Source organism: Sebastes fasciatus, chromosome 22 (genome assembly GCF_043250625.1).
Source record: "Sebastes fasciatus isolate fSebFas1 chromosome 22, fSebFas1.pri, whole genome shotgun sequence".
NCBI classification, from domain to species: domain Eukaryota; kingdom Metazoa; phylum Chordata; class Actinopteri; order Perciformes; family Sebastidae; genus Sebastes; species Sebastes fasciatus.
The window spans coordinates 2,833,079-2,859,156 of NC_133816.1; the positions used below are offsets into that span (position 1 = coordinate 2,833,079).

General features: G+C 38.7%; 1 protein-coding gene across 3 annotated transcripts in view; it reads left to right on the forward strand.

Annotated features, from left to right (window-relative positions):
• The window catches only part of col4a6 (collagen, type IV, alpha 6), a 174,881-nt gene that overhangs the window by 131,532 nt on the left and 17,271 nt on the right, over nt 1-26,078 (forward strand). Inside the window, exons 14-32 of one of the 3 annotated variants that reach the window (XM_074623113.1) lie at nt 1,057-1,110; nt 2,903-2,965; nt 3,112-3,156; nt 4,023-4,076; nt 5,175-5,244; nt 5,339-5,464; nt 5,558-5,710; nt 6,381-6,425; nt 8,367-8,441; nt 10,911-11,068; nt 11,192-11,374; nt 11,454-11,637; nt 14,528-14,572; nt 18,082-18,153; nt 18,786-18,893; nt 19,025-19,243; nt 21,142-21,300; nt 25,560-25,730; nt 25,820-25,963. In XM_074623113.1, coding sequence (XP_074479214.1) covers nt 1,057-1,110; nt 2,903-2,965; nt 3,112-3,156; nt 4,023-4,076; nt 5,175-5,244; nt 5,339-5,464; nt 5,558-5,710; nt 6,381-6,425; nt 8,367-8,441; nt 10,911-11,068; nt 11,192-11,374; nt 11,454-11,637; nt 14,528-14,572; nt 18,082-18,153; nt 18,786-18,893; nt 19,025-19,243; nt 21,142-21,300; nt 25,560-25,730; nt 25,820-25,963 — 2,128 coding nt within the window. The remainder of the gene's footprint in view (nt 1-1,056; nt 1,111-2,902; nt 2,966-3,111; nt 3,157-4,022; nt 4,077-5,174; nt 5,245-5,338; nt 5,465-5,557; nt 5,711-6,380; nt 6,426-8,366; nt 8,442-10,910; nt 11,069-11,191; nt 11,375-11,453; nt 11,638-14,527; nt 14,573-18,081; nt 18,154-18,785; nt 18,894-19,024; nt 19,244-21,141; nt 21,301-25,559; nt 25,731-25,819; nt 25,964-26,078) is intronic. The other 2 variants (XM_074623114.1, XM_074623115.1) reach the window with 2 other exon arrangements.

Consider the following 26,078-nt stretch of genomic DNA (forward strand, 5'->3'; position numbering starts at 1 on the left):
CTGACAGGAAGTACACATGGACCCAAGCTGTTGCCTAGCAACGCAATTCTGTTGCAATTTTGTCGCAATTCCATCGAAATGCGTTAAAACAGAGCGTTTTAGCTCATTTCAACGGAATTGCAACGGAATTGTGTTGCTTGGCAACAGTTTGGGTCCATGTTTACTTCCTGTCAGCTGATGTCATTCACATCCACTGCAACCGGAAATAAACTGGGACACATTAACAATGTTTACGTTTAAAACCGTGTAATGGTCTAAATATTGTATATTTGTGACATCACAAATGGACAGAAATCCTGACGGCTTGTTTCAAACGCACAATTTCTGAATACAGGCTGTGTGTATTTCTCCGTATATTGAATGTTTCAATACTTTCACAGTATTTATATAGCACTTAAATCTGCTTTATACTATAACAGACATGACAAACACACTTTTTACAATATGGGACCTTTAAGTGTTGGCAATTAAACCACAACCTTTTCTTAAAACACAATGGTTTTACTCAAGTAAAGTTACACTGCTGCTGCATCTTTGACATCACACAATGATGATGTAACGTTGACAAAAACATGAAGGGAATCTAAAGTTCACTGTGATGATGAAAGTTGACTTACTGTCTACCCTGAAGGAAATCCAGTGGCTGCCATGGAAACGAGGAAATACGTTAAGTAGACGTCAAGATCAGTGGATAGATTACTGAGGCCACCACAGCCCACTGTGAACATTATCTCCTTGTTGCTAACTAACTATAAAGATGAAAATAATCTGAATCATCCACCCTGGATCCCGCAGCGTTTCCAAGCCCAACATAGTGCGTCCTCTCAGGGGCTTGAAGAGCTCTGCAGCTGGTCGACTTGTATTATTCCCATGCACCCTCGAGGCCACTCTCAAAGAATTCATTCTTATATTAGTGCCGTAGTTTTTGTCTTTCTTTTGAGTGAGATTTTACTGTTTGCAAATGAAGGTAAGTTAAAATATTTGCTCACAGTTAATTTACTGCAAAATGGCGCTGTTGTCATATTCACCTTTGTTCTCTCTGTCTCTTTCTCAAAGGGTGAACAAGGCCCGAAGGGGATCCGAGGATTCACCGGCACTCCTGGCCGACCTGTAAGTATTTCTTTAATCTCTTTTAAATCCCTCTTAAACACATATTTTTATAAGTGTGCTTTCACAGGATCTGTGGCCTCACTTGTATCTGTATACAAAGGCATTCTCTTAACTTCTTTTTTATTTATTTTTAGTTGTTTTATTTTACTTATAGTCCTTTTTCCCACATGCTCAATAAACTATTTAAATTGTTTTTTTTATCATTGTTTATCTGCCATTTCTATCTCGTAAAGCACTTAGTAACTTTGTTTTGAAAACTGCAATATAAATATAGTATATTATTGTTATTATTATTATTATTATTATTATTATTATTATTATTATGTAGTAGTAGTAGTAGTAGTAGTAGTAGTAGTACTTTATAATAACCATTATTTATAAACTTAGTTAATAATTATTTTATTTTTAACAAAAAATTAAATGATAATTACTAATGTGTACTAAATATTAGTAATGCTATAATTTATCTAAATTTTTATGTTATGTTAACAGTTTATTGTTGCACACATTATAACATTTTATAAACTATATAAATAAGTATATATATAATATTTGTAACCCTTAAACAAATTGTTTGTAAACCATCTATAAACATGACATAGATAGATATTTGTAACATTTTGTTGATGGTTAATAACTGGTTTATAACTCGTCTATAAACATTATTTGGATAGCTATTATAAAGTTGCAACTGATGGTAAATAAATGGTTGATATATACTTTGTAGAGCATCTATAAACATTATTTAGATAGTTAATACTTTTACAACGGTTAATAATTGGTTCCTGGTCCATCTATCTAATACTTAATATAGTATATAAAATGTTATAACGTGTGCAACAATAAAGGGTAAAAAATAGTTTACTAATGTATTCAGAATGCAATATTATCGTCTCTTATCAACTATGATACAATATAGAATTTAAAAAGTAAATATTTCATATTACACAAACTAATGATAAAATAACAGAAATTACAGCATTAGCTTTATTGCTAACTTTTAGCATTAATTAGTAAACATTACACTCAACAGTTTAATTAACTATCAATTTACCTTTTATAAACAATGGTTATTATAAAGTGTTACCTATTATTATTATAATTATTATTATTATCAATTTTCAATGACATTTCTGTACAATAAACACTGCTGTGTTTTAAGTGAGTATATAAAAGTAAAAGTCTACCTGAAAGAATCAGACACGTTGTTGTAACAGCTGAGAGATCAATGAGAGAAATTCTGCCTTAACAAAATACTTAAAGGTCCCTATCATGCTCATTTTCAGGATCATACTTGTATTTGTGTTTCTACTAGAAGATGTTTACATGCTGTAATGTTAAAAAAACAAACATTATTTTCCTCATACTGTCTGTCTGAATATACCTGTATTTACCCTCTGTCTGAAACGCTCTGTTTTAGTGCATTTCAACGGAATTGCAATGGAATTGTGTTGCTAGGCAATAGTTTGGGTCCATGTTTACTTCCTGTCAGCGAATGTTATTTACATACACTGCAACAGGAAATAAACTGGGACACATTTAGAATGTTAACGTTTAAAACTTTGAAATGGTCTAAATATTGTTTGTTGTTGTTTGTCACATCACAAATGGACAGAAATCCTAACGGCTTGTTTCAAATGCGGAGTTTCTGTGTGTATTTCTCCATATATTGAGCGTTTTGATAGTTTAACAGTATTTATATAGCACTTAAACCTGCTTTATAATGTGAAAGCCCTGAAAATCTCACTTTTTACAATATGGGACCTTTAACTATCTTCTTACTTAATTCCAGGGACCTTTTGGCTATCGTGGTGAACTTGGAGAGAAGGGCATTCCTGGATACCCCGGGGCAAGAGTAAGAGTTACCGGCCGACTGTATCACACTGATTTCATATATTAGAAGTAGAAAGATGCGCTTTTTGTCCACCATGTTCTTCTTCTATGGTCAAATACGTCTCTCACCTTTCCTTTCCCTCTTCTTCTATGGTGGATTTGATTCAGGGTCCTCCTGGTTTCAACGGGCCTCCCGGAGCTCTAGGACAACGGGTGGGTTTTTTTTTTTTTTAAACTGAGAAGTTAATATTATGGGCTGTCGTATGAGTATGAGTATGAGTATGAGTATGAGTATGAGTATGAGTATGAGTATGAGTATGAGTATGAGTATGAGCATTTTCAGTTTCTATGTTACAACATAGAAACTGAAAATACTCATTTCTGATTGGCTAACAGGTGTCAGTTCAAACATGGTTTCTGCTCAACAGTTTTATCTTTGCACAAGGCATATTAAACTGCAGGTTACCGTGGCAACGGTACTCATGCTACTTGCTACAGGACCAGTTAACTCACAGATGAAACTACAGTCATTTAGTTTTGGGTTAAACTGACAATGTCCTACAGTGGTACAATAAGTATTCAGACACTAATAGAACAATGTAAAAATACTCTGTTGCAAGTTTAAGTCCCGTGCTCAAAGTAAAAGAAGAAGTATAAGTGTTAGGAATTATTAATACATTAACATTAAAGCATGTATTGTTATATCTAGTATGACCTTATACTTTTATTTTATCATTTTATCTGACCTTTTCATATATTTAGCATATAATATCCAAAAAATGACCAGTAAATAAAGCTGTCTGATGAATGTAGTGGAGTAAAGTTACAATATTTGCTTCTGAAATGTAGATAAGTAGAAGCATAAAGTTCCCGAAAATGGAAATACTTAAGGGCAAGTACCTCAAGATTGCACTTCAGTACTACAGTACCTCACTAAATATACAACTCCTTGATGTCCTGATATAGAAAATAATGGGTGAGGCAGAGAAGAAGAATGCCATGATGAAATATTTAATATACCAATATTGAAGCAGCTGTCATCCGTACAGTAAATGCAAACCAGATATTTTTTCTGACAGGGACTCGGAGGTACTCCAGGTTTCCCCGGGCAACCAGGATACGTAGGACCCAAGGTAAATTCAGTGTGTTTGTGTATGTTTGTGTACAATACTACTTGTAGCTTAAATGAACAGTAAGTGTTATGTGTTTTCTTTCCAGTAGCCTTGTTTCACCAACAGATGGCGCCAGTGTGTGTGTGTGTGTGTCTCCTGTTAGCTTTGTTAGGGCGGGACAAAATACACCTTCATCATTCTAATTGGTAGATGAAGACCTACATTCAACCTGAGCAGAAGTCTAATCAGCCACAGTAACTGGTTGGAACACCTGTGGGGGTGTTCAGAGGCTTTAAATACATTTTTACTTTACTTTTATTTGGGGAAGCAGAAATAATGACTTTGTATTTCAAAAGAATGACGTAGTATCTCAAAATAACAACTTAATATCTCAAAATAATGACTTTGTATTTCAAGATATTGCCGTAGTATCTCAAAATAATTACTTTGTATTTCAAAATAATGACTTTGTATTTCAAAATAATGGCTTAGTATCTCAAAATAATTACTTTGTATTTCAAAATAATGGCATAGTATCTCAAAATAATGACCTTGTATTTCAAAATAATGTCTTAGTATCTCGAAATAATGACTTAGTATCTCAAAATAATTACTTTGTATTTCAAAATATTGACGTAGTATCTCAAAATAATTACTTTGTATTTCAAGATAATGTCTTAGTATCTCAAAATAATGATCTTGTATTTCAAAATAATGTGTTGGTATCTCAAAATAATTACTTTGTATTTCAAAATAAACAGAAAGTTTCTCAAAATAATGACATATGTTTTTTCATCACATTGGCGGAAATGGGCCTCCATAATTCACCATGTCGCTGTTAACTGGTAATGATTTAATTTAATTGTTTAGCTTGTGTGGTGCAAATAGGAATTGTTTGAAGTTGTGGGGAAAAATGCTTCTTTGCTGTCTTGTCAAGAGTTGATTTAATAAGAAGATACCAGAGTGAGCTAAATATGAAGCTATAGACAGCAGCTGGTTAGCTTAATTTAGCTTAGCAGTGACAAACCCCACCCCAAGTTTTTACTCCTCAATGTCAAAGTAAAGGTTGTTTTTGCTCTTGATATTTTGTCCTGAGCTGGTTGTGTGTGTCTCTGCTAGGGAGACCAGGGCGACCCCGGAGCACCAGGACCTTCTACTTACGTTAATGATCTGGGAACTTCTGTTCAAGGTAACACAAAATCCTCAATAATAATTTAATAGATCAATCACAGGTCGACTGACACGTTTCCTGTGTTGACCGTCTCTTCTCTGATTGGCTGTAGGACCAACAGGTGACCCGGGTTTCAGTGGCCTGCCCGGTGCCCCCGGTGACCAGGGATCTCCAGGATACCCTGGACCACCAGGCCAACCAGGAATTGGTGGTGGATTTGGTGGTGGATTTAATTCAGGTAATATATGCACTCCTAAGAGATGCAATGTGTTGATTTTTATGTTATAATATTAATTTAATTAATCAACCAATCATCTGTCCTCATATTCAGGTCGTCTCGGATCTTCAGGTTTTCCCGGGACCCCCGGCCCAAAGGGAGAGAAAGGTAACCAAGGTATACCAGGCTACGGCTCCGAAGGACAGTCCGGCTCCCCTGGATTCCCTGGACCCCCCGGCCCTACTGGACTTCAAGGCCCCACCACTAGTAGGTTCACACAGAATCACACAGACTGACCGAAGCTCTTCCTTCACAGGTGGTCATGATAAGGATGAGAAGGCTCCCAATAGCAATGAAAAAACTCCCCTTTTAGTATTGTTTAGACATGTTTTGAATCTTGTTTATGTTGTCTGCTATTTATTTGTCTGTGACAGAGCACTTTGAGCTGGATTCTTTGTATGAAAGGAGCTAAAATAATTCCATTTGTTGTTATTTTGATGAATATAAACTTCTAGATGGGGATATACAGCATCTTTATCATCCTGTCTCGGATGTCCAGTTGGCACAAGAAAATTGATTTTGTACTTTTACCAGCCATAAAAGCCAGTTTATCTCTTAAAGTGTAAGACAAGATAAAATGTTCTCATTATTTTGAGATAAGAAGGCTATTCTTGAGAAAGTTTCTCATTATTTTGAGAAAGTTTCTCATTATTTTGAAAATGTTTCATCATTATTTTGAGAAAGTTTCTCATTATTTTGAGAAAGTTTCATCATTATTTTGAGGAAGTTTCTCATTATTTTCCAATACAAAGTCATTATTTTGAGAAAGTTTCTCATTATTTTGAGATACTAAGTCATTATTTTCAGATACTAAGTCATAAGTTTCAGTTACTAGACTTTAAAACATCATGGCTGACTGATTTAACTGTCCTCCAAGGATCGCCCGTTCCACCCTGTGTCATCTATCCTGATGGGCCCAAAGGCAGGTATCCTAAATGCGGCCATATTGCCATAACCGCCATGGCAATATTCAGCCCGCAAAGTGAAATTAAAAACAACAAACTTTCAGCAGGCAGTATCTAAACTGCCAAAATGCTTTTTATTTTTAACGCTATACTCTGTGGAGGGTGCGGTGGTAAGTATAGTTGAGAAGAGCGCAGGCTATTCTTCAGACTTGGATGGGAGGCTCTCTCAACTCCAAGCTGCTTTTCTCATCTTTGGCCACGAGGTGTCGCCTGCTGTGGCACAATTCACACATGATTTTACATGGAAGTTAATGCATGGCAGCAGCAGCCGTTGTTTTGCAAACAGGGATTTTTTTTTCTTTTATTTAGTCGGCACAAACACTTTAAACGAAGGAAGGCAAAAAGTGGAGACACAAACCGAAAGAAAAATAATAGTAATAATGAAAATAATCTGTTTTTCTTTCAGTTTGTTGGGAGCATTTCATCTCTGTGATATAATTGAAGGGATAGTTTGGATTTTTTTTATCCATAGTCAGTGTATTACTTACAGTAGATGATGGTGGGCCCCAATTTGGAGAAACAGACGGGAGCAAAGCAATGTACTGCTGTGGACGGATTTTAGACACCTAAAAGAAAGGCTCACCTATAAAAATCTATATCAGTTTACGCTATATTTAAAATATTTTTATCACTTTATCTTGCCGTCAGACAGCCCTTTCTGATGGGGCACTGAAGCGTTATCTATACTCTCTTCAAAGCCACCAGACTCCATTGACAAAAACAGTAATTTTCCCTCGCAGAACACAGGAGTTGCTGGTCTACAGCTGCCTCGATCACTTAGTTTAATGCAGCGGTAGACCAGCAACTTCTGTCTTCCATATGGTAAAATTGCTGTTTTTGTCAATGAAATCTGGTGGCTTTAAAGAGAGAATACAACGGCTTCAGTTCCCCGTCGGAAAGGGCTGTCTGATGGCAAGATAAAGCGGTGAAAATGTTCTAAATATAGCTAAACTTAAACGGATTTTTTTAGGTGTCTCTATAATCTGTTTCGCTGCTGCCCCCCCGTCCACAACAGTACATTGCTTTGCTACCATGCTCGTACTCCTGTCGGTTTCTCCAAACTGGGGGCGTGCCGACCGCCATGTAATACACCGACTATGGAGAAGTACCTCATACAACCCCACATCAAAACACCCAAACTATCCCTTTAAGGCATTTATTCCAGTGTGAGCAGTCTTGCAGCCTCACAGATTCCTTTAATTACTTGACTAAAACAACTTCCTACATGGTGATTCATATGTTTGGTGATGAGAATCTCAGGTCAAAGCTGAACTTACTAATGATCCGTCATCCTTAGATTTTCTTCATCATGAAAGTCCAGAATGAACAACTGGATACAGAATAATCACGTAAATGTGTCGCAGTTTGTTTCCTTTGTTTGTGTAGGTGCCAAACTGCAAAGCGCTATGCATGCTGCTTGCGGCAAGTAGCTCTTATATAGCCATTACAGTCGATGTAAAATCGCTGAATCAGTTCAAGTACAATGCTGTTTTATATTTTAATACGATATAAACAAGTTAATGCTTTTATTTGTTTTGTTTTTTATAAATAAGCATCTGTCTTCTTGCAGCAGCTGCTGACCTCTTTCATATTACATGCTGACCCAAAGAGACTAATCCTGATTTCACACTGTGACACCAAGCTGCTCTTGCACTGTGCTGGTTTAAATTATTCCTGTTTACATTATACAAATATTACGGCGTGAGTACACGTCAAAATCAGTTCCTCCAAGACAGGAACTTTGCAGATATCCATTGTATTTTTGTACATCTTACATCAGTCAGTGCAATTCAGCTTCAAGTTCAAACAGTGTGAAATCTAAAAATAATGTATATTTCTTGTGGCTAATTCACCATCTCAACCTCTAATTGATTGAACTTTATGTGTGTGTTTTGCAGGTTCTCCCCCCGGAGAGCCTGGGCTGCCCGGCCCCAGAGGAGAGACGGGTGAACCAGGACACAATGGCTTCAGAGGTACACCAACCCGATCTCACGGGAAGGCGCATAAATAGCACGACCATACTTGCCGACCCTGAAAATAGGGAGGATTTCCGAGGGTTCCTCCCCCTGAAAAATGCATTCTGGTGACTTTAAAAGAATGAATATAGCAACAGCATTTTTAATCTTATATCCTTTTAGTTTTACTTTTTATTCCATACGAATTCCATGTTTCCGATACGATTCAAAGAAAATATTTAGTCATTTAGAGCGATATGATATGATACAATACGATACGATACGATAGGATATGATACGTTACGTTACGTTACGTTACGTTACGATAGGATAGGATAGGATAGGTTACGTTACGTTACGTTACGTTACGTTACGTTACGTTACGTTACGTTACGTTACGTTACGTTACGATAGGATAGGATAGGATATGTTACGTTACGTTACGTTACGATACGCTGCGCTGCGCTGCGCTGCGCTGCGCTGCGCTGCGCTGCGCTGCGCTGCGCTGCGTTACGTTACGTTACGTTACGTTACGTTACGTTACGTTACGTTACGTTACGTTACGTTACGTTACGTTACGTTACGTTACGTTACGTTACTACATGATTTAATATCGATACAGTAACTTTTTTTTGCCAAAAATTCAATCAGTGTGACTGTGAAATAAATATCTGATACTGGACAGAGCAGGTTAGGATTCCTCAAAGTTTTTCTTGTAAGGGAATCAGGGATAAATTAATGATGGATATAAACAAGTAAACAGCTATTAATGGCAAATACATACAGCTTTTATTAGAAAATAATAATAAAAAGTGCAACTTCACAACCTGCTGCTCAAGATACAAGGCAGTGCAATATTTTACAAAAAATATAATAAATCAACTTCTATTCAAGTTAAATGAACAGTGGTTTAAACTGCTGCTTCTGTCCTCATTTGCAATATAAACAGAAGAGCAATAATACAGAGATCAACCGCTGATTGTGATCAAACAGCTGATAGTGATCAAACAGCTTGGGACACTAATCATTCCTATACAAACGCTGTTTAAATAATCTGCTGATAGTAATCAAGTACTCCGCTTACAGTGTTCATTTGGGGTCTTTTCATACATGAAAACATACGGAACAACATGTTAAAACTATGTTAGACTAACGTTAGTTGAATTTCTGTTTTGTTTTTTACTTTATTCCCGTCGTGATAATTTACCTGATATCATGACGGGGAAAGGAAAGTCATTTTCTCTGAATGAAAAACACAGCGCACGGGGAAAGCGCCTGTGGGTGAAGACGCCCTCGTCAAGTGGACTCGTAGTGCCTGAAACTCTGCCGATTGGCACCTCCAGTGCCCGTCTCCCTCCACGCCGCTACCGGGTGAGAGAGCGAGGAGTCCGGTGCGCCATTTGTCGCGCTGCAGAGGGCGGAGCTGGCAAGCTGGCGGCATGTCTGGAGAGTGAACCAGAGTAACATTTCTTTACTAATAAAAGTGCTAAAAAACACTTTCATATAACGTTTGTCGTCCTTAAATACAAGGTGCAAATCCTTAGTATCGATACAATCAATTTTTGCGTTTCAAATCGATTTTACATCGATATACGTCTCCCATGAAGGGCAACTTGCCGAGCACCTATCGATGTAGTTGGATCGTAGGAATATAAATCGATACATCGATATAGTAGATGAATTGTTACACCCCTAGTCACGAGCATCTCTCTTCTGCCAGGAAACGGCATTTGGTGTAGCTCTATTATCGTCCATGTGGAAATGGTAGAGCTTATAAAAGCTGTACAGCGCCAGAAACAGGTTTTCATAACAAAAAGAAAGAAAAGGTGTGATAATTTAAATAAATAAATTAGGAGAAATATGGGAGAATTGTGACCCGAGGGAAGGCGATGAAAAATGGGAGTCTTCCGGGAAAATCGGGAGGGTTGGCAAGTATGAGCACGACATTACAGATACATAGGCTGTTCGTGTGTCATTTATTCACCACGCAACAAAACTACAGGCCACATTTAGGTTTCGGCAACAAAACCACTCACTTAGGTTTAGGAAAAACATCACGGTTGGGCTTTAAATAAATACGTAAACTAAGTAAATTACGTACGGAAACAACCCTAATATCATTACGCAAAACACGTCACAAACGTCAGTAACTTGTAAAAAACACAACAAACAGCGGACTCCTGGTTGAAAGTCCTGTGTTTGTTGGACCACCTCCCCTCCTGCCCGCCGTCAGCGGTCTTTCTCACTTTTTATTCAACATCACTAGCTCTGAGCGTAGCATATTTACATGGATGCGTTTACATTGCAGTCCAGACTTTCAGTACAGACTACATGGCGTACAAATGATACGTCAAAAGCAAGAAAGGCGTTTTTATTGCACACTAAATGCCATTATCGAGTCATTCATACGCCTTTTCGGGCGAATGGGCCAATATCCACTCTTTTATTCATCCTCCTTTGTCGTCCTGTTTCCCCGCGTCCTCCAAGGTGATCCTGGCGACTGTAACTGCCTGGGAGGAGGCACCTCGGGGTTGCCTGGGTTAACTGGACCCTCGGGAGTCAACGGCAACCCCGGCTTTGCCGGACGAAAGGGTGAGCCTGGTGACGGCGGTTCACCTGGCTTTAATGGTGTTCAGGGAGCTCCTGTAAGCGGAATTTTGAGTATTTTGCATCACACTTCTGCCTATTTTAGTCTCCAAATACGACGTGCTCAGGGTCTAGTGTTGTAATTTAGCCCAAATGAAACTATCATTTCTGTCCTGCTTCAGGGTCGTTCTGGTTCAAGCGGAGGCTTTGGTCGTAAGGGAGAGAAAGGAACGCCTTACTACCCAAACCAGGGTCTGGGGGTGAAAGGAGAGCTCGGAGCTACTGGACCCAGAGGACCTAATGGTGAAACTGGAAATCCAGGCAGAGACGGACAGCCTGGCTACCCTGGAGCCCCCGGACCCCCAGTGAGTGCTTAAACACACAGTATTCATTTTAGTAAGTTCTTAAAAGAAAGTAGATTTTAAACCAACCTTTCCTCTGCAGGGCGACGCTGGCTTCGGCACAGTCGGAGAGAAAGGTTTCCCAGGATTCCCAGGGCAAAAGGGTCGTCCCGGCGGCCCTGGCGAGCCCGGTATCGGCTACGCCGGAACGCCCGGCTTTCGCGGAGAGCCTGGTGATCCCGGATTTTCTGGGTTGCCTGGGCAACCAGGTTCACCCGGACAGAGAGGTAAGTGATGCCGGGGAGGAACAACGGAAAAGAAAGGAGAGGAAGTTCATGAATGTGACTTTGAGAGAAAGAATAAGCCAGATAGAAAGTGTGTGTGGATGTAATGCGGTATTCTCCCCACAGGGATCACCCCATCCAATCACTGTCCATCCTCCATTTACTGTAGTTACCATAGCAACCTCATCCTAACACCCTTAACCAGCAGCAGACATTTTCTAAGGGACCAACGGTCCCTCGCTGAAGCGGACCTGAAGGGACGACACGGCTCCTGTTAGACTTCCTCCTGCCCCTCACGCCTCGGCTGCTGCAGTTAACTACATGATTAATGGTCTCCATTAATGTGCTTCTTCTGCAGCCAATAATCTAAAAATCCATAAACTGCTTCAATAGTTGACGCACAGTGATGCGATTTTAATGCTGATTGCGCAACAGCCTCCTGTGCTTCTTTAGTCTCAGAGGATTTTATTTAAAAATGATGATTCGCTAATAAGTTGTATTTGGTTGTTCTTTAAAGGATAATACTGGTGTTGTTTTAAAAGTTCTACATCACATTTATCTTGCTGGTGTGCACAAAGTCAGTGCACTTAGATAGTAGCTGGTTTTCCTTCCTTCAGAGGAAGTCATTACATTCTTCACTCGGAATAAAAAGACCAGCAAAATGTTGTTTAAAATGCATCGAAAAGTCAGCTTTCATTTGATGTATAGTCTACTAAAAACATCTTGTCTTGGTTGGAAGTTTAATTAGAAATACTACTTATTGATCATTTAAAGGTCCAGGGTGTAGGATTTAGGGGGATCTATGAGCAAAAATATAATATAATATTCATAACTATGTTTTCTTTCGTGTATAATCACCTGAAACTAAGAATGGTTGTGTTCGTTACCTTAGAATGAGTCCTTCATATCGACATAGGGAGGGGGTCTCCTCCAGAACGAACAAACCAAACACTGGCTCTAGCAACCTGATCACTGTTATCAGGCCATTAAATGTGTGTTATCGGTCGCCATAAGCACCATAGATATCGATCAGTAGGGGCCTACTACACCTTCTACGTTGTAAAAAAGTGAAGGTGAAACTTAAAACCAACACGTTCTAACTCGTAAAAAAATGAATAAAACGTTACATTATGAACAAAAACAAAACAGCTTGTTTAAGTTTAGGCGACCAAACCACTTAGTTAAGTTAAAGGAAAAAGGTTGTCTTTTGGCTTAAAATAACTATGTTTCGAAAGTGAAACGCAGAGCTTGGGAACACAAAGACTTCCGCTTCTGCTCCTGTCATAACTACTCCGGTCGCTGTCGTCTTCTTTTATTCCTTCTTTTGGTGATCTACCATGTCAATTGATGATAAAACCTACTATTGGGTGTAGTAGGCCCCTATTGACTCACATCTATGGTGCTTATAGCGAGCGATAACACCTATTATTTTTATGTTACCTGAAGGCCACCGTAGTTCTGACATGCTTGGAAAGGGAGGAGTGAACGGAGGGGTATTCAGTTGGTTGCAATCTGCAACCACTATGTCACCAAATCCTACACACTGGTCCTTTAAAGGTCCCATATTATAAAAAAGTGAGATTTTCATGTTTTTTTATTATAAAGCAGGCTTAAGTCCTATATAATTACTGTGAAAGTATCAAAATGCTCAATCCACAGGGAAATACACACAGCCTGTATTCAGAAACTGTGTGTTTGAAACAAGCTGTCAGGATTTCTGTCCATTTGTGATGTCATAAATATACAGTATTTAGACCATTACACGTTTTTAAATGTAAACATTCTAAATGTGTCCCAGTTTATTTCTTGTTGCAGTGTATGTTAATGACATCAGCTGACAGGAAGTAAACATGGACCCAAGCTGTTGCCTAGCAACGCAATTCCGTTGCAATTCCGTTGAAATGAGCTAAAACGGAGCGTTTCAGACAGAGCATGAATACAGGCATATTCAGGCCGACAGTATGAGGATAATAAAGGTTTTTTTGACCATTACAGCATGTAAACATGTCCTATTAGAAACACAAAATACAAGTATGAACCTGAAAATGAGCAAGATATGGGACCTTTAAGCGATTATTTACATATGTGCAAATCCAAAATACAGACTTTTATTTTTGGCCTAAATTAGACCAAAACAGATGAACCGAACACAGTCAAAATTTTAGTAACAGACTTTGGAATAAATTATGGCCACAGCTGGCTGATTTAGGCAATAAAAAAAAATGTCTGGGGACATGTAATGCCAGATATGATCTTTATCAGCTGGAACAAAAGTTTCAAACTAGGTTTAACAGGAATGTAAACTAGATGTAGAATAACTGTAAATGACACCAGTGGCCTCCTTCAGACGTCCATTCTTCTTCTTCTTCTTCCTCTGAGACTAAACGACACAAAGTCCTCAGCAGCAGCTGGGCCACTCATCTCCAGTATGAATGTGTGCTCTCATACCATGACGCTAATGCTGAACAACTGATTCATTTTTGCTCTTAATATAAAGGTTATTGTCACTCACATGAGCTGAGAGAAAATGAAGAGAGACAATTTAATAGACTTTTATCCGCAATTTGACAACGCTTTGTTACACCTCTCTCTCTCCTCATTGAGTGGAATAACCTGTTTTTAAGCACTGAAGCGAGCATTTCAGTATGCTTTTTGCCTTAACTGAATGAGCCAATTGAATGGAATTGATCGCTGATTTGCTGATAATCTGTTTGATGAAAAGAAAAGATTGAATTGCTTTATCGGCGCATGCAAATGACCCTGACTGGCTTTGTATGCTGCCATCTTCTCTCCCTCTCTCTCTCCATCTCTCTCTACTCTCTCTTTCTCCATCCATCCATCCATCCCTCCCTCCATGTCTCTGACCTTCCTTTTGCATGTTGTATCTGTCCAGGTGAAAACAGCTGTGAAGGGGTTATTGACGCCGGAGAGGGAACGGGTGGGTAACTAACTTTTTCATCCACCAGCCGGAGTAATGACAGAATTTTGTAGTTATTCTAGATTCTGGCAGTCCAGTCACTGGTGGATTCATAAAATACAATCCTGGCCAACAGGAAATGACATCATTAGATGGAAATAGAAAAAGTGCTACTCAGGGGTTTTGGCCCAACTTTATTCAGTTAGTCAGGTATTATTACATCCTGTCTTATCATGTGTTCACAATGCAAACAACTTGGCTGACAAGTCACTGTATTCTGGTTAAATTCAGCTGCAATAGAGTGCTCCAGGGATGTTGTTGTAGGCCGACCAGGAAGTTAGCATCGCCCTGGGTTCCCTCGACAAAAAAAATCAGGTTTTGGATTATTGCAGAAAATAAGCTCTGTGGCAAACAAACGTTTGTGATACTGACACGTTTTGTTCAGCAAGATAATCTCCACAAATGAACACCACTTTTTTTTTTTAAGCGTGAATGCAATCGGCAGAAGTAAAAAGCTAACGTTAGGCTATAAACGAACTACACCATGGTCGCATGAGCGCGAGTTTAGAAAAGACAGAAAGACAGACCGAGATTCCTTGCTTTTATTCTTTCAGACTAGTGGAAAGAAAACATCCAAAATACACATTTAGGTGTTTATTTTACTACTTTGTCAATTTGCGTCTGTAGATTTCTCCTCTAAATTCAACAAAAGTTAGCATTGGATAATGCCTCATTTGCATATTTTAAACATAACATTTCATAAAACTTGTAATACAAATACTAATTGTCTTGATGTCAGTAATCAACTGAATTCTTTGATTGGAAAGAAGTTAAAGACTCAAAAACTATTTTTTTTTTTTACAACAGAGCCAGCGAGAAGGGCAAGAAAAAAGGACAAAAAAACATAAATATAGGAACCTTTTTGTGACATATTAATTATGGTTATTTTTTTGACAGATAATAGTCTGTTCATTATATTAAGAAGCAGATACAGAACAACAGTTTTGTAGGGTTTTGTATATACAAAGACGCCGCATTGGACACTTCAGCCCGTTGCAGCGATACGTCAACATGGGCGCCATATTGGACCTGGGCAAGACTGGCATGTAACCCTATACAAGTGAACGGGGGAGCTGCCGTTTTTCTGGATAAAAATCACTATAACGTGTACATTTCTAAACCCATTTCAATGAGTCGCTATTATATTAAAGGGTTTATGATCAACGAGGAGTAGAAAGATAAAGTTTTGTCTCGAGTTACTTAGAATATCGATAGTTCAGCTATAATCGCGATCGATTAGCTAACAATAAGGAACGTTAGCTAGCTCTTATCGGATGTTACAGAAGCAAACTTTTTGTAAAGATGTAACTTGAACAGTTGATAATGTGTAAAATGCTTAAAGGAAAATGTGATATGATCGTACTAGTTTTTAATAATTGATTTAATCCCACAGTATCGAAGGACAGACCGCTGATCCATGAACCGCAAGCAGTGACGTATTTAACAGTTTTTCACCAAAATCTTTAGGAAAAGAAAAAAAAATCATAACGTTAACTAAACGTTACTCCCCATAAATCATAAACGTTTGAATATAAAATGACTCGTTGAAATCGTTGGAGAAATGTAGACTATGTAGTGCTTTTTATCCAGATAAACGACAGCTCCTCCGTTCACTTGTATGTGTTTACGGGCCAGTCTTGCCCTGTCCAATATGGCGCCCACGTTGACGTACAATCCAGGTGTCTACATATATGTGTCTATGGATGTAACCACTCTCAGATCTTGTTTTTCTCTTCAAAGCTTCTTGTTCCTGTGAACTTCAAAATAAAAGTCCTTTAATGAATTCTCCTTCATAGACTTACCCAGAAATAAAGAGAGAAACAAGAAAGTGGAGCAATCCAATTATGAATGAACATAAAAGATTCTGCTCTGACCATGTTCTTAAATCAATAACATCATAAAAAATACCATTTAAATACAGTAAACGCACTTCCTGTGACTAATGGAGCCGTTGTTTGCAGTGTGAACACATGGTGAACGTGATGACGGAGAAAGAAAGATTGCTGTTTGTAGACAAATAGTTTAGGCTCAGCTGACCAGTAAGCAACGCTCTTGTGCAAGTGCTTGTGGGAAATGTAGTCTTTTGCGTTCTGAAAACAATTAGCTTGCTGACAATCATTTTGTTCATGACGGAGCCGATGGAAGCCTCTCGCCTCCCTGCGTCTCCACTCTGGCCGAGTCAGTCGATGATTGACAGTCGGGTTTAATCCAAATATACGCAGAGATACACCACTGATATGTGTCACAGTTACTCTCCTCTTCCTCCAATCAAACCTGCTGAAACCTGGCGCATGTTTCCAAGCCCTGCCTCTGCTAAGCGCTTTTAACCAGTGAGGGTTTTGGGGGCGGGGGGGTATATATATTGAAATAATAGAACTGATATTTAATTTACAGCTATTCTAATTTTTTAGTCGTCATGCTCTAATTTTTTGAACTGCCCTTCATTGTGATGCTACTAACGACATTCAACCAATAGCACATGTAATAATAATAATAATAATAACAATAATTATACTCAGATTAACCTATTTGGCATGAATGGAGGCAACAGACAATCAACGTTGCAAAAGACATTCACAAAATTTACTGACTAGTTAAAGAAATATTGTGTGATGTTCTCATTATCATTGAACATGTACTAGGCATCTATTGTTGTCTTGCTAGCTCTGATAGCTTAAAGGGATAGTTTGGGGGTTTTGAAGTGGGGTTGTATGAGGTACTTCTCCATAGTCAGTGTATTACCTACAGTAGATGACGGTCAGCACGTCTCAGGTTTGGAGAAACCGACAGGAGTACCAGCACAGCAGCAAAGTAATGTACTGCTGTGGACGGGGGCAGCAGCAGCAAAAAAAAAAATCGACATCAGTTTAAGTGTACACCGTATTTAGAATATTTTCTCCTGTTTACCTTGCCGTGAGACAGCCCTTTCTGACGGGAAACTGAAGCCGTTGTATCCATCTATACTCTCCTCAAAGCCACCAGACTCCATTTAAAAAATCTGTAATTTGACTTCACAGAACCCGGGAGTCGCTGGTCGACCGCTGCCCCGATCGGTTAGTTTGCTTGTGTTATTGTGTGATTTTAGTCGGTTCAAAGTCTGATGGCTTTGGCAAGAGCATAGAAAACGGCTTCAGTTCCCCGCCAGAAACATTGACTGTATAGCTGTCTTATGGCGAGGTAAACCGTGAAAATATTCTAAATATAGTGTACACTGATACTGAATTTTTTAGTTGGGCTTTTCTTTTAGGTGTCTAAAATAAGTTTTGCTGCTGCCCCCGTCCACATAGACCAAATGAAAATAGAACTATACTAATGTTTGTAAATGTTATTTGAGCCACATTTTGGTCAGACGTAGTAAGACAAGTGTGTAGTTATCTGTTAAATGGAATGAATAATTGCTGTATTCACTGTATATATGTGTGTTAAAGTATTTAAAGAGTGATTGCTAACCCATATGTGACTGCTACCAGGCCAAGTGCTACCTTGCACTATACCTGGTGAGGGAGGAGACCCCGGTTATCCCGGTGTACCCGGACGACCAGGTAGGATTCAACAATTTGGTTTTGACAGTTTGCACTTCTTAAATGTGATGCACTAATTGATTCTGGCTGTTTTTTTCATCTCATTTTAAAAGATATGTCATCGTGCTTCAAACGTTAAAATAAGATTTAGGTTTTTTTCTGCGCTGGAGCACATTATTGAGCTTTTCAACATTGTATTTTTATTATTTTTTTTTGTCAAAATGCAAGTTCTCTAAGGTTTTTCAGTCGTATTTTATGTTCTTAAAGGGACTGTGTGTAGGATTTCGGAGGATCTATCGCCACCGTAGAGGGGTGAACGGAGGGGTACTCAGGTGGTTGCAATCTGCAACCACACCACTAGATGTCACCAAATCCTTCACACTGTCCCTTTAAGAATGGATTTGTTTCAATGTGTGCCACTTGAAACATATTGTAACTGTACAATAACATGGACTTCCATTTACTACTTTCTAATGATACACCTGTATCTTCTATAGATGCCCCTTTCTTCTACACAGTTCTTCTATTTCTTATAAACAAACTGGAAACAGAAAACACTTCCTGTGTACCAGAGGATATTTAGAGCACCAAATATAAAAGCTTTTAAGAACTAGATTCACGCCATAAAGTGCGTAACTGTCTTCACCTGTCAGGTCTCAAAGGGGAGCCAGGTTTCCCAGGAGACCCTGGACGTCCAGGGTTTGACGGTGCCAAAGGAGACAGAGGAGAACCCGGTTTCGGAGGCCAACCCGGACCACAAGGTAAACCTGCGTGGTCTCTGTACTGTTTGATATCCAGAATTGGATCAATACTTCCTGTGACGAAGAGTAACTGACTGTTGATGAAGTTGATTCTGACTACTGTTTCCTCCGCCCCTCCTCCATCCATGCAGGTTTCCCTGGACCCAGAGGGGATCCTGGACTTCCAGGTCAACGAACACAGGATTTCGACGGAGGCAGGGGGCAGGATGGTGTTCCGGGTCGTCCTGGAGCCAAGGGCCAGCCCGGAGATGTACTGGGAGCCACACCCGGCGGCCCAGGACAGGACGGTCGACCAGGAATCCCCGGAGACAAGGGCGAGCCCGGGACGCCAGGAGGACCTGGATCACCTGGTGGGTCTGAGACAGAGAGACAGAAAAGAGAGACACATGCTATTCTCCTGGTTTCCACTAGTGCAGGGGTCAGCAACCTTTACTATCAAAAGAGCCATTTTAAGCAAAAAAAAATCTGTCTGGAGCCACAAAACATTTGAGCATTGTGATGAAGGTAACACAGTTTATAGTCTAAGTATAAAGTATATAAGTCTAATGCAGTGAGGGCCAAAGAGACAATGTACTACGTAGTATTAGGGTCACATTGAGGGAAAAAAAATTGAGATTTCCAGAATAAAGTCATAATATTACGAGAATAAAGTCATAACTTAACGGGAAAAAAAAGTCGTAATATTATGAGAATAAAGTCATAACTTTACTAGAAAAAAAGTCGTAATATTACGAGAATAAAGTCATAACTTTCCGAGAAAAAAATCATAATATTACAAGAATAAAGTCATAACTTAACGAGAAAAACAGTCGTAATATTACGAGAATAAAGTTATAACTTAACAAGAAAAACAGTCGTAATATTACGAGAATAAAGTTATAACTTAACGAGAATTTTTTTTTTGATATTACGAGAATAAAGTCATAACTTTACGAGGAAAAAAGTTGTAATATTACGAGAATAAAGTCATAACTTTACGAGGAAAAAAGTTGTAATATTAAGAGAATAAAGTCATAACTTTACGAGAAAAAAAGTCGTAATATTACGAGAATAAAGTCATAACTTTCCGAGAAAAAAATCATAATATTACAAGAATAAAGTCATAACTTAACGAGAAAAACAGTCGGAATATTACGAGAATAAAGTTATAACTTAACGAGAATTTTTTTTTTGATATTACGAGAATAAAGTCATAACTTTACGAGGAAAAAAGTTGTAATATTACGAGAATAAAGTCATAACTTTACGAGGAAAAAAGTTGTAATATTACGAGAATAAAGTCATAATTTTTTACGAGGAAAAAAGAAAACATGTAAAATTACTACTTTATAATATTATGACTTTATTATCGTACTATTACGACTTTTTTTCTCGTAAACCTTTGGCTTTATTCTCAAAATCTCAGATATATTTTTTCTCCTCAATGTGGCCCTAGTACTCCGTCGTACCATAGACCTACAATAATGATAAATAAAAATGAAAATGTAAACAAAAAACAGTTATTCATTTCCATTTTTAAAAATGGAGGGGCTAAAGAGCCGCATGTGGCTCCGGAGCTGCAGGTTGCTGACCCCTGCATTAGGGGCATCGCTGCTGTATTATGGAGCACATCATATATATATATATAAAATTACATTAATATATAATTTTTGTCATCAGAGCAACTTTTTGAAAGGGATGCACAAGGGTAAAATCAGGCATTACTGTTATTTAATACAGCGATTTTCAAAGTGGGGGCTAAAAAGATATATTAAAAAAATAATAAAATATAATTATTTTTAGTATTTATAATAATACATAACATATCAGAATCTTATTTGCCATGCCAAGTTTTTATTTATTTATTTATTCATTAATTAATTAATTTTGCCGTTATTTGCCATTGTATAGTCAATGGATTTTTAAAGACATCTTGCAAAAGGGGGCCCCGGCATGGAAAAGTTTGGGAACCCCTGATTTAATCCACCCCATTTATATCACTAAAAGTTGGCTAATTAATTTCAACAGCACCACAAACTACATCCTCCAAAATGATCATAAATCAACACCATTTTTAAAACAGTTCAAACTGAACATTATGACTGTCAGGAAGGGAGGATTTATTGCAGGACTGTTAGGTGAGGTTAGGACTGTTAGGTGTACCTAATAAACTGGCAGCTGAGTGTACTGAGTAGTAGTAGTGGTGCTAGTAGTGGTACTGGTAGCAGAAGTACAGCAGCAGTAATATCTGTAATCCTTCCTCTGTCAGGTGGTGATGGACGTTTCGGTGTTCCTGGACTGAAGGGAGAGCGCGGCTTCGATGGTATTCCCGGTATTCCCGGACTTCCCGGACTTCCCAGTGGGCCGACTTTTAGCCTTCCCGGTCCACCTGGAGGTCCTGGCAGCAGCGGACCAAGCGGACAACCAGGTGAGGGAAAAAGATTCAGCAAACCGTCTCCATGTTTCACCAGACTTCTGTTTCATTTCGTAGACGTTTTAGACTTTGAATGTGTCTAAATAGAGTTGATTTATAGTAAAAGAAGAAAGCATGTTTAGGTTTGATCTTGTCTTCCACTCCTCATCCCTTTACTTTGACCTTTTTTCACTGTATGTCTTCCACAATCCTCCATTTATGAATGCCTGTTTTTGTTCCTGTTGTTTATTTAAACTCTGCATCACCCAAAAGAATGTCTTCTTCTCCTGTTTTGTGTTTCTCTTTGTCCCGTGTTTCTTCCTCCTTTCCTCCCCTCCTTCCTACACACCACCACCATTATCTCCATCCATCCTCTCATCCCTCCATCCTTTTCTTGGTGTTGGGTCATTCGTTATAGGCTGCCAAGGTGAGATACTCTCTCCCCCATCCATCCATCCATCCATACTTTGCTTCCATCCCTCCATCCTCCTGCTATTCATGCATTAAAACAAATGCTTTAACTGCGATGTTCCTCAAAGTGTCTCTGCTCTCCATTTCTCACCTGTGCAGCAAAAAGATGTCCATCTCCATAATGGGATTCATTTCAGTGGGGTGTGACAGTATTCTTCTCAAAACAAATGAATGCATTTTTTACAATGAAAATGAAAAGCAAAATTTTGTTTTTCTGAAATTAAGTGAAAGATTAAGTTATTATCTGGAAGCGTTAAGTTCATTTATACTATTATGAAGGTGGTTATCAACTCGGTAAATCAACCCAGGGTTTCTCCATCTGGTTATGAGCGCGTTCACATGAACGGGGAGGTGTTTGCAGCATCTGACCAATCGCAGACATGGACAAGTCTACAGACTGCAGACAGACAGACAGAGAGACACATTTTACAAAGGAAGAGTAAACTATATTAGACAAATAGGAAGAAGTTAAACACTTAATCCAGACTAAAAGTAACACAGTTGAAGCTGCCAAATGCAGGAAGGACAGCTGGTGAAAGAAAAAACTGATGTGTGAATGATTAAATTAACAGACTTATTAATTTAACGGAACACTCAAAAGTCAGATATGGTCGTCTAGATATAAACAGCTTTTAGACGTGTTAAGGTAAATAGGTTACACTTCATTATGCCCATTATGATACATAGGGCGATTGTAACTACTTCAGCCTTCTTTCAGCCGCGTCCCCGTCTCTGGCAGTGTGAAACCAACTCATGACCAAGTAAAAAAATAAATATAAAAACATAATTCAAAGCGGTAAACACCCACAGTATAAATCCAGCTGTCCTTCCTGCATCTGTCAGTTTAAACTGTGTTGTTTTTAGTCTGGATTATGACTGTAACTTCTTCATCTGTCAGTTTAAACTGTGTTGTTTTTAGTCTGGATTATGACTGTAACTTCTTCATATTTGTGTAATATTACCATACGATCACCACACAGAGCTCTGATTGGTCAGTAGACGGTGCTTTTATACGAGTTGATCTCTTATCTGGAACATAACCTGCTCCGGAGCAGGTCAGGTGTTCAGCATCAGTTACCATGGCGATCTACCCCGGTAAGAAGTGATCCACCTTCGTGGGACGGAAAACCCTGAAGGGTTAACCCTGAAGTTACATCGCTAACGCCAAATCCTGCTTCGTAGTACAGACCTCTGGTGTCTTACAGGTTTAATTTTCATATATATGAATGGAATGAACTCTTAAACCTTGGAAAGAATGTTGAGCTTATAACATATCCTCATTTCTTAGAGATAAAATAATGTTGCTTCCACCTCTCCTGCAACTAAACTGAACAAGGCAGAATATATCTGGTTCTTATCCGAGTTGCGGTTAAACATTCTCTATGATTGTCTCTTCTCCACTTGCAATGCATTCTCAGTCAAAAACTGAGGAAATGAATGCATCACACCCAACTGAAGGACAGCCGATGAAACAAAAAATACAACCTTAGAGCTGGATTTATGGTCCGAACACTGCGGGTTTGAGATGGACATTTTTAGCTGCAAGAGATTCAGAAACAGAAAGTTCTCAAGAAATGTGACATGTTTGGTTTTATTTTTGCAGCCAGTACTAACCCTCATAGTTCAAGTACATCTTGAAATGTACTGCAATAGGGCTTGTGTGACGACTAAAGTTTTGGGGCTCAAATGCTATTTAACAATGCTTCATTGAACGTAGAGGCATTTTCTAAACTCTTAAAAGAAAAAAGGACTTTTAATCTTCAACTCATCTCTGCGTTGTCCCGGATTTGTGACAAATTAGACAAATGTCCATGTAGCTGCATGGATGTGTTGAAAATGGGTTCTCTTTTTAAGAGTGTAAACAGCAGTAGTAGTAGTATGCTATCCTGTAGAACAAACAGGCTAATTCAGTCTGGAATTGCACTTGAGTTTCTATATTTTAATGAAATATTTTACAGATTTGATCCAGCAAATGTTTCAACATTTTAAATCCCTACATGTGTATCTGGAATTAGCCACAACATACATCGATATGTATCAATAACTAAGTGCAATTGCAGCCTAACAAAAGGCAATGAAACCATGTAATGTGTGTTTACATTGTTGTTTAAGCTTTTGCCAAATTGTGCGTGTGCAGAATAGAAATAATTGATGAATTTCTATATTTATTAATAAACGTGTGTTGAAGGTAAGTTAATTCTTCTTATAAAAAGAAAGGTAAGTTTATATTTGTTGGCTTTCAGAGAGTTTATTTCGATATATATTGATTCGGTAACACTTTATAATAACCATAATTTATAAATGGTAAATTGATAGCTAATGTTAAAGGGACTGTTTGTAAGAATCAGAAATTGCTTGTTAACAGTGACACCTGTGGCCGTTAAGTCAACGAAAGTCAGCGTCCTGTTGCTCGCGCTCGCGCTCGCGCTTGTGTTCGCTCTACATAGATATGAACGAGCATCGATCAAAACAGTGAGGCGACACACGTCAGCTAAAACCACAATATCACTCTATATTTCAGCTGCTTGGCAGTAATGTTAGCTGACCAGACGAAGGTCTCTCCATGAATCAATGCTGATCCTAGTGTTGGCTTTTCCTGCCTCAGTCTCCCGACCGCGGCCGGAGGGAACGGGGGAGACACCGGAGTTTTGGTCGGAGACGATAACGTTTCTCTCTGCGGAGCCCCGTCACTTCACAAGACATGGGAAACCTCTGTTGGTCTGGAGGAGCTGCAGCAGTTATTTCTGCACAAATGTCCACTGTACATTCACTAGATATTCTCAGAACTAAACTAACTCTTCTGCAATGTGGAGTGAAAGAGCAAGAACGAGCGCGGTGTGTGTGTTAAGGCAGGCAGAGGAGCAGAGTACAGCAGAGACTCCGGCCCTGGAGACCAAAGCTACGGTCTCCCCCGCGTCCTCCGACCACGGCCAACACTGTTTAACAGACGGGCTTCACTAGATACAACCAAGAGGTTTTGGTGCTTCACTGTAGTTTGTGTTGGAGTCTGAGTCTGAACAGCGTAGCTACACGCGAGCGCGCATGGGCACCGACCCGCAATGATTTATACGTGTAAGAAGTTACAAACAGTCCCTTTAACAGTTATTTTACTGTCATGAAATGATAATTAATGATATTATTAGTAAGGCTATAATTTTCATTAGTTTGCGTAATTTGTAAAAACATCTATAAACATTACATAGATGGATGGACCAGAAACTAATTATTAACCTTTGACAAAGCATTACTATCTATCTAAATTAGGTTTATAGATGCTTTACAAACCAGTTATTAACAATTAAGAAATTGTTACTAATATCTGGTCCATCTATCTTAATATTTATAGATATGGACAAACAATATCTTAAAGGTTCAAACAAATCATTTGGTAATCACTAACAAATACCTAATAAAGTATATAAAATGTTATAGTAATAATTATAATAATAATAACTGTTAATAAATAATTAACTAATGTAATCAGAATTTGATTGTTAACGTCTCTCATCAGCTGATACAATATAGAATTTTTAATTTCATATTACACAAACTAATGAATAAAATAACAGAAAATATAACATTATTAATAATGAGTTAATATGATTAATTATCATTTCATTGTTTGTTAACAGTAAAATAACTATTAATTCAGTTTCAATTCACCATTTATTAATGATGGTTGTTATAAAGTGTTACCGATGGTTATTATGAAGTGTTATTAATGTCAGTTATGACCAGTGTCTGACTCTCCGTATTTCTTTTGCGCTTCTCTCCATCCGTCATCGTCATCTGTCCACCGCCAGGTTTCCCTGGGCGGAAGGGAGACAGAGGAGACCCGGGTTTCCCAGGGCCTGCTGGAATGAAAGGGACCCCAGGACTGCCCGGCATCTCTGGATCATCAGGGCCCAGGGGACCCCCCGGACCCCCGGGACCAGGAACTAGAGAGGGAATCCCAGGAATACCAGGAAGGAAGGGTAAGCTGGAGCTGCTGTTTAACATCACAGGTGATGTTGTTCTTACTTACAGCGACAACAACATTGTGATTCTCTGTGTCTTTCCACAGGTGAAAGCGGTTTCCCTGGACTGATGGGTTTCCCTGGACTACCAGGTCGTCCTGGAAACCCAGGGTTTAATGGAGGCAAAGGAGCGCCTGGAGGGCCTGGAAGAGATGGACTCCCCGGCGGTCCCGGATACTCCGGACAAAAAGGTAGAGTGTCCTAAACAGGAATGAAGACGATGACGACGGGATATTTTGGCTCAACTAGATGGACTGAAATGTTCATATAATCTGTTGACTAAAACTAAAATAGTTATGGTTTTCT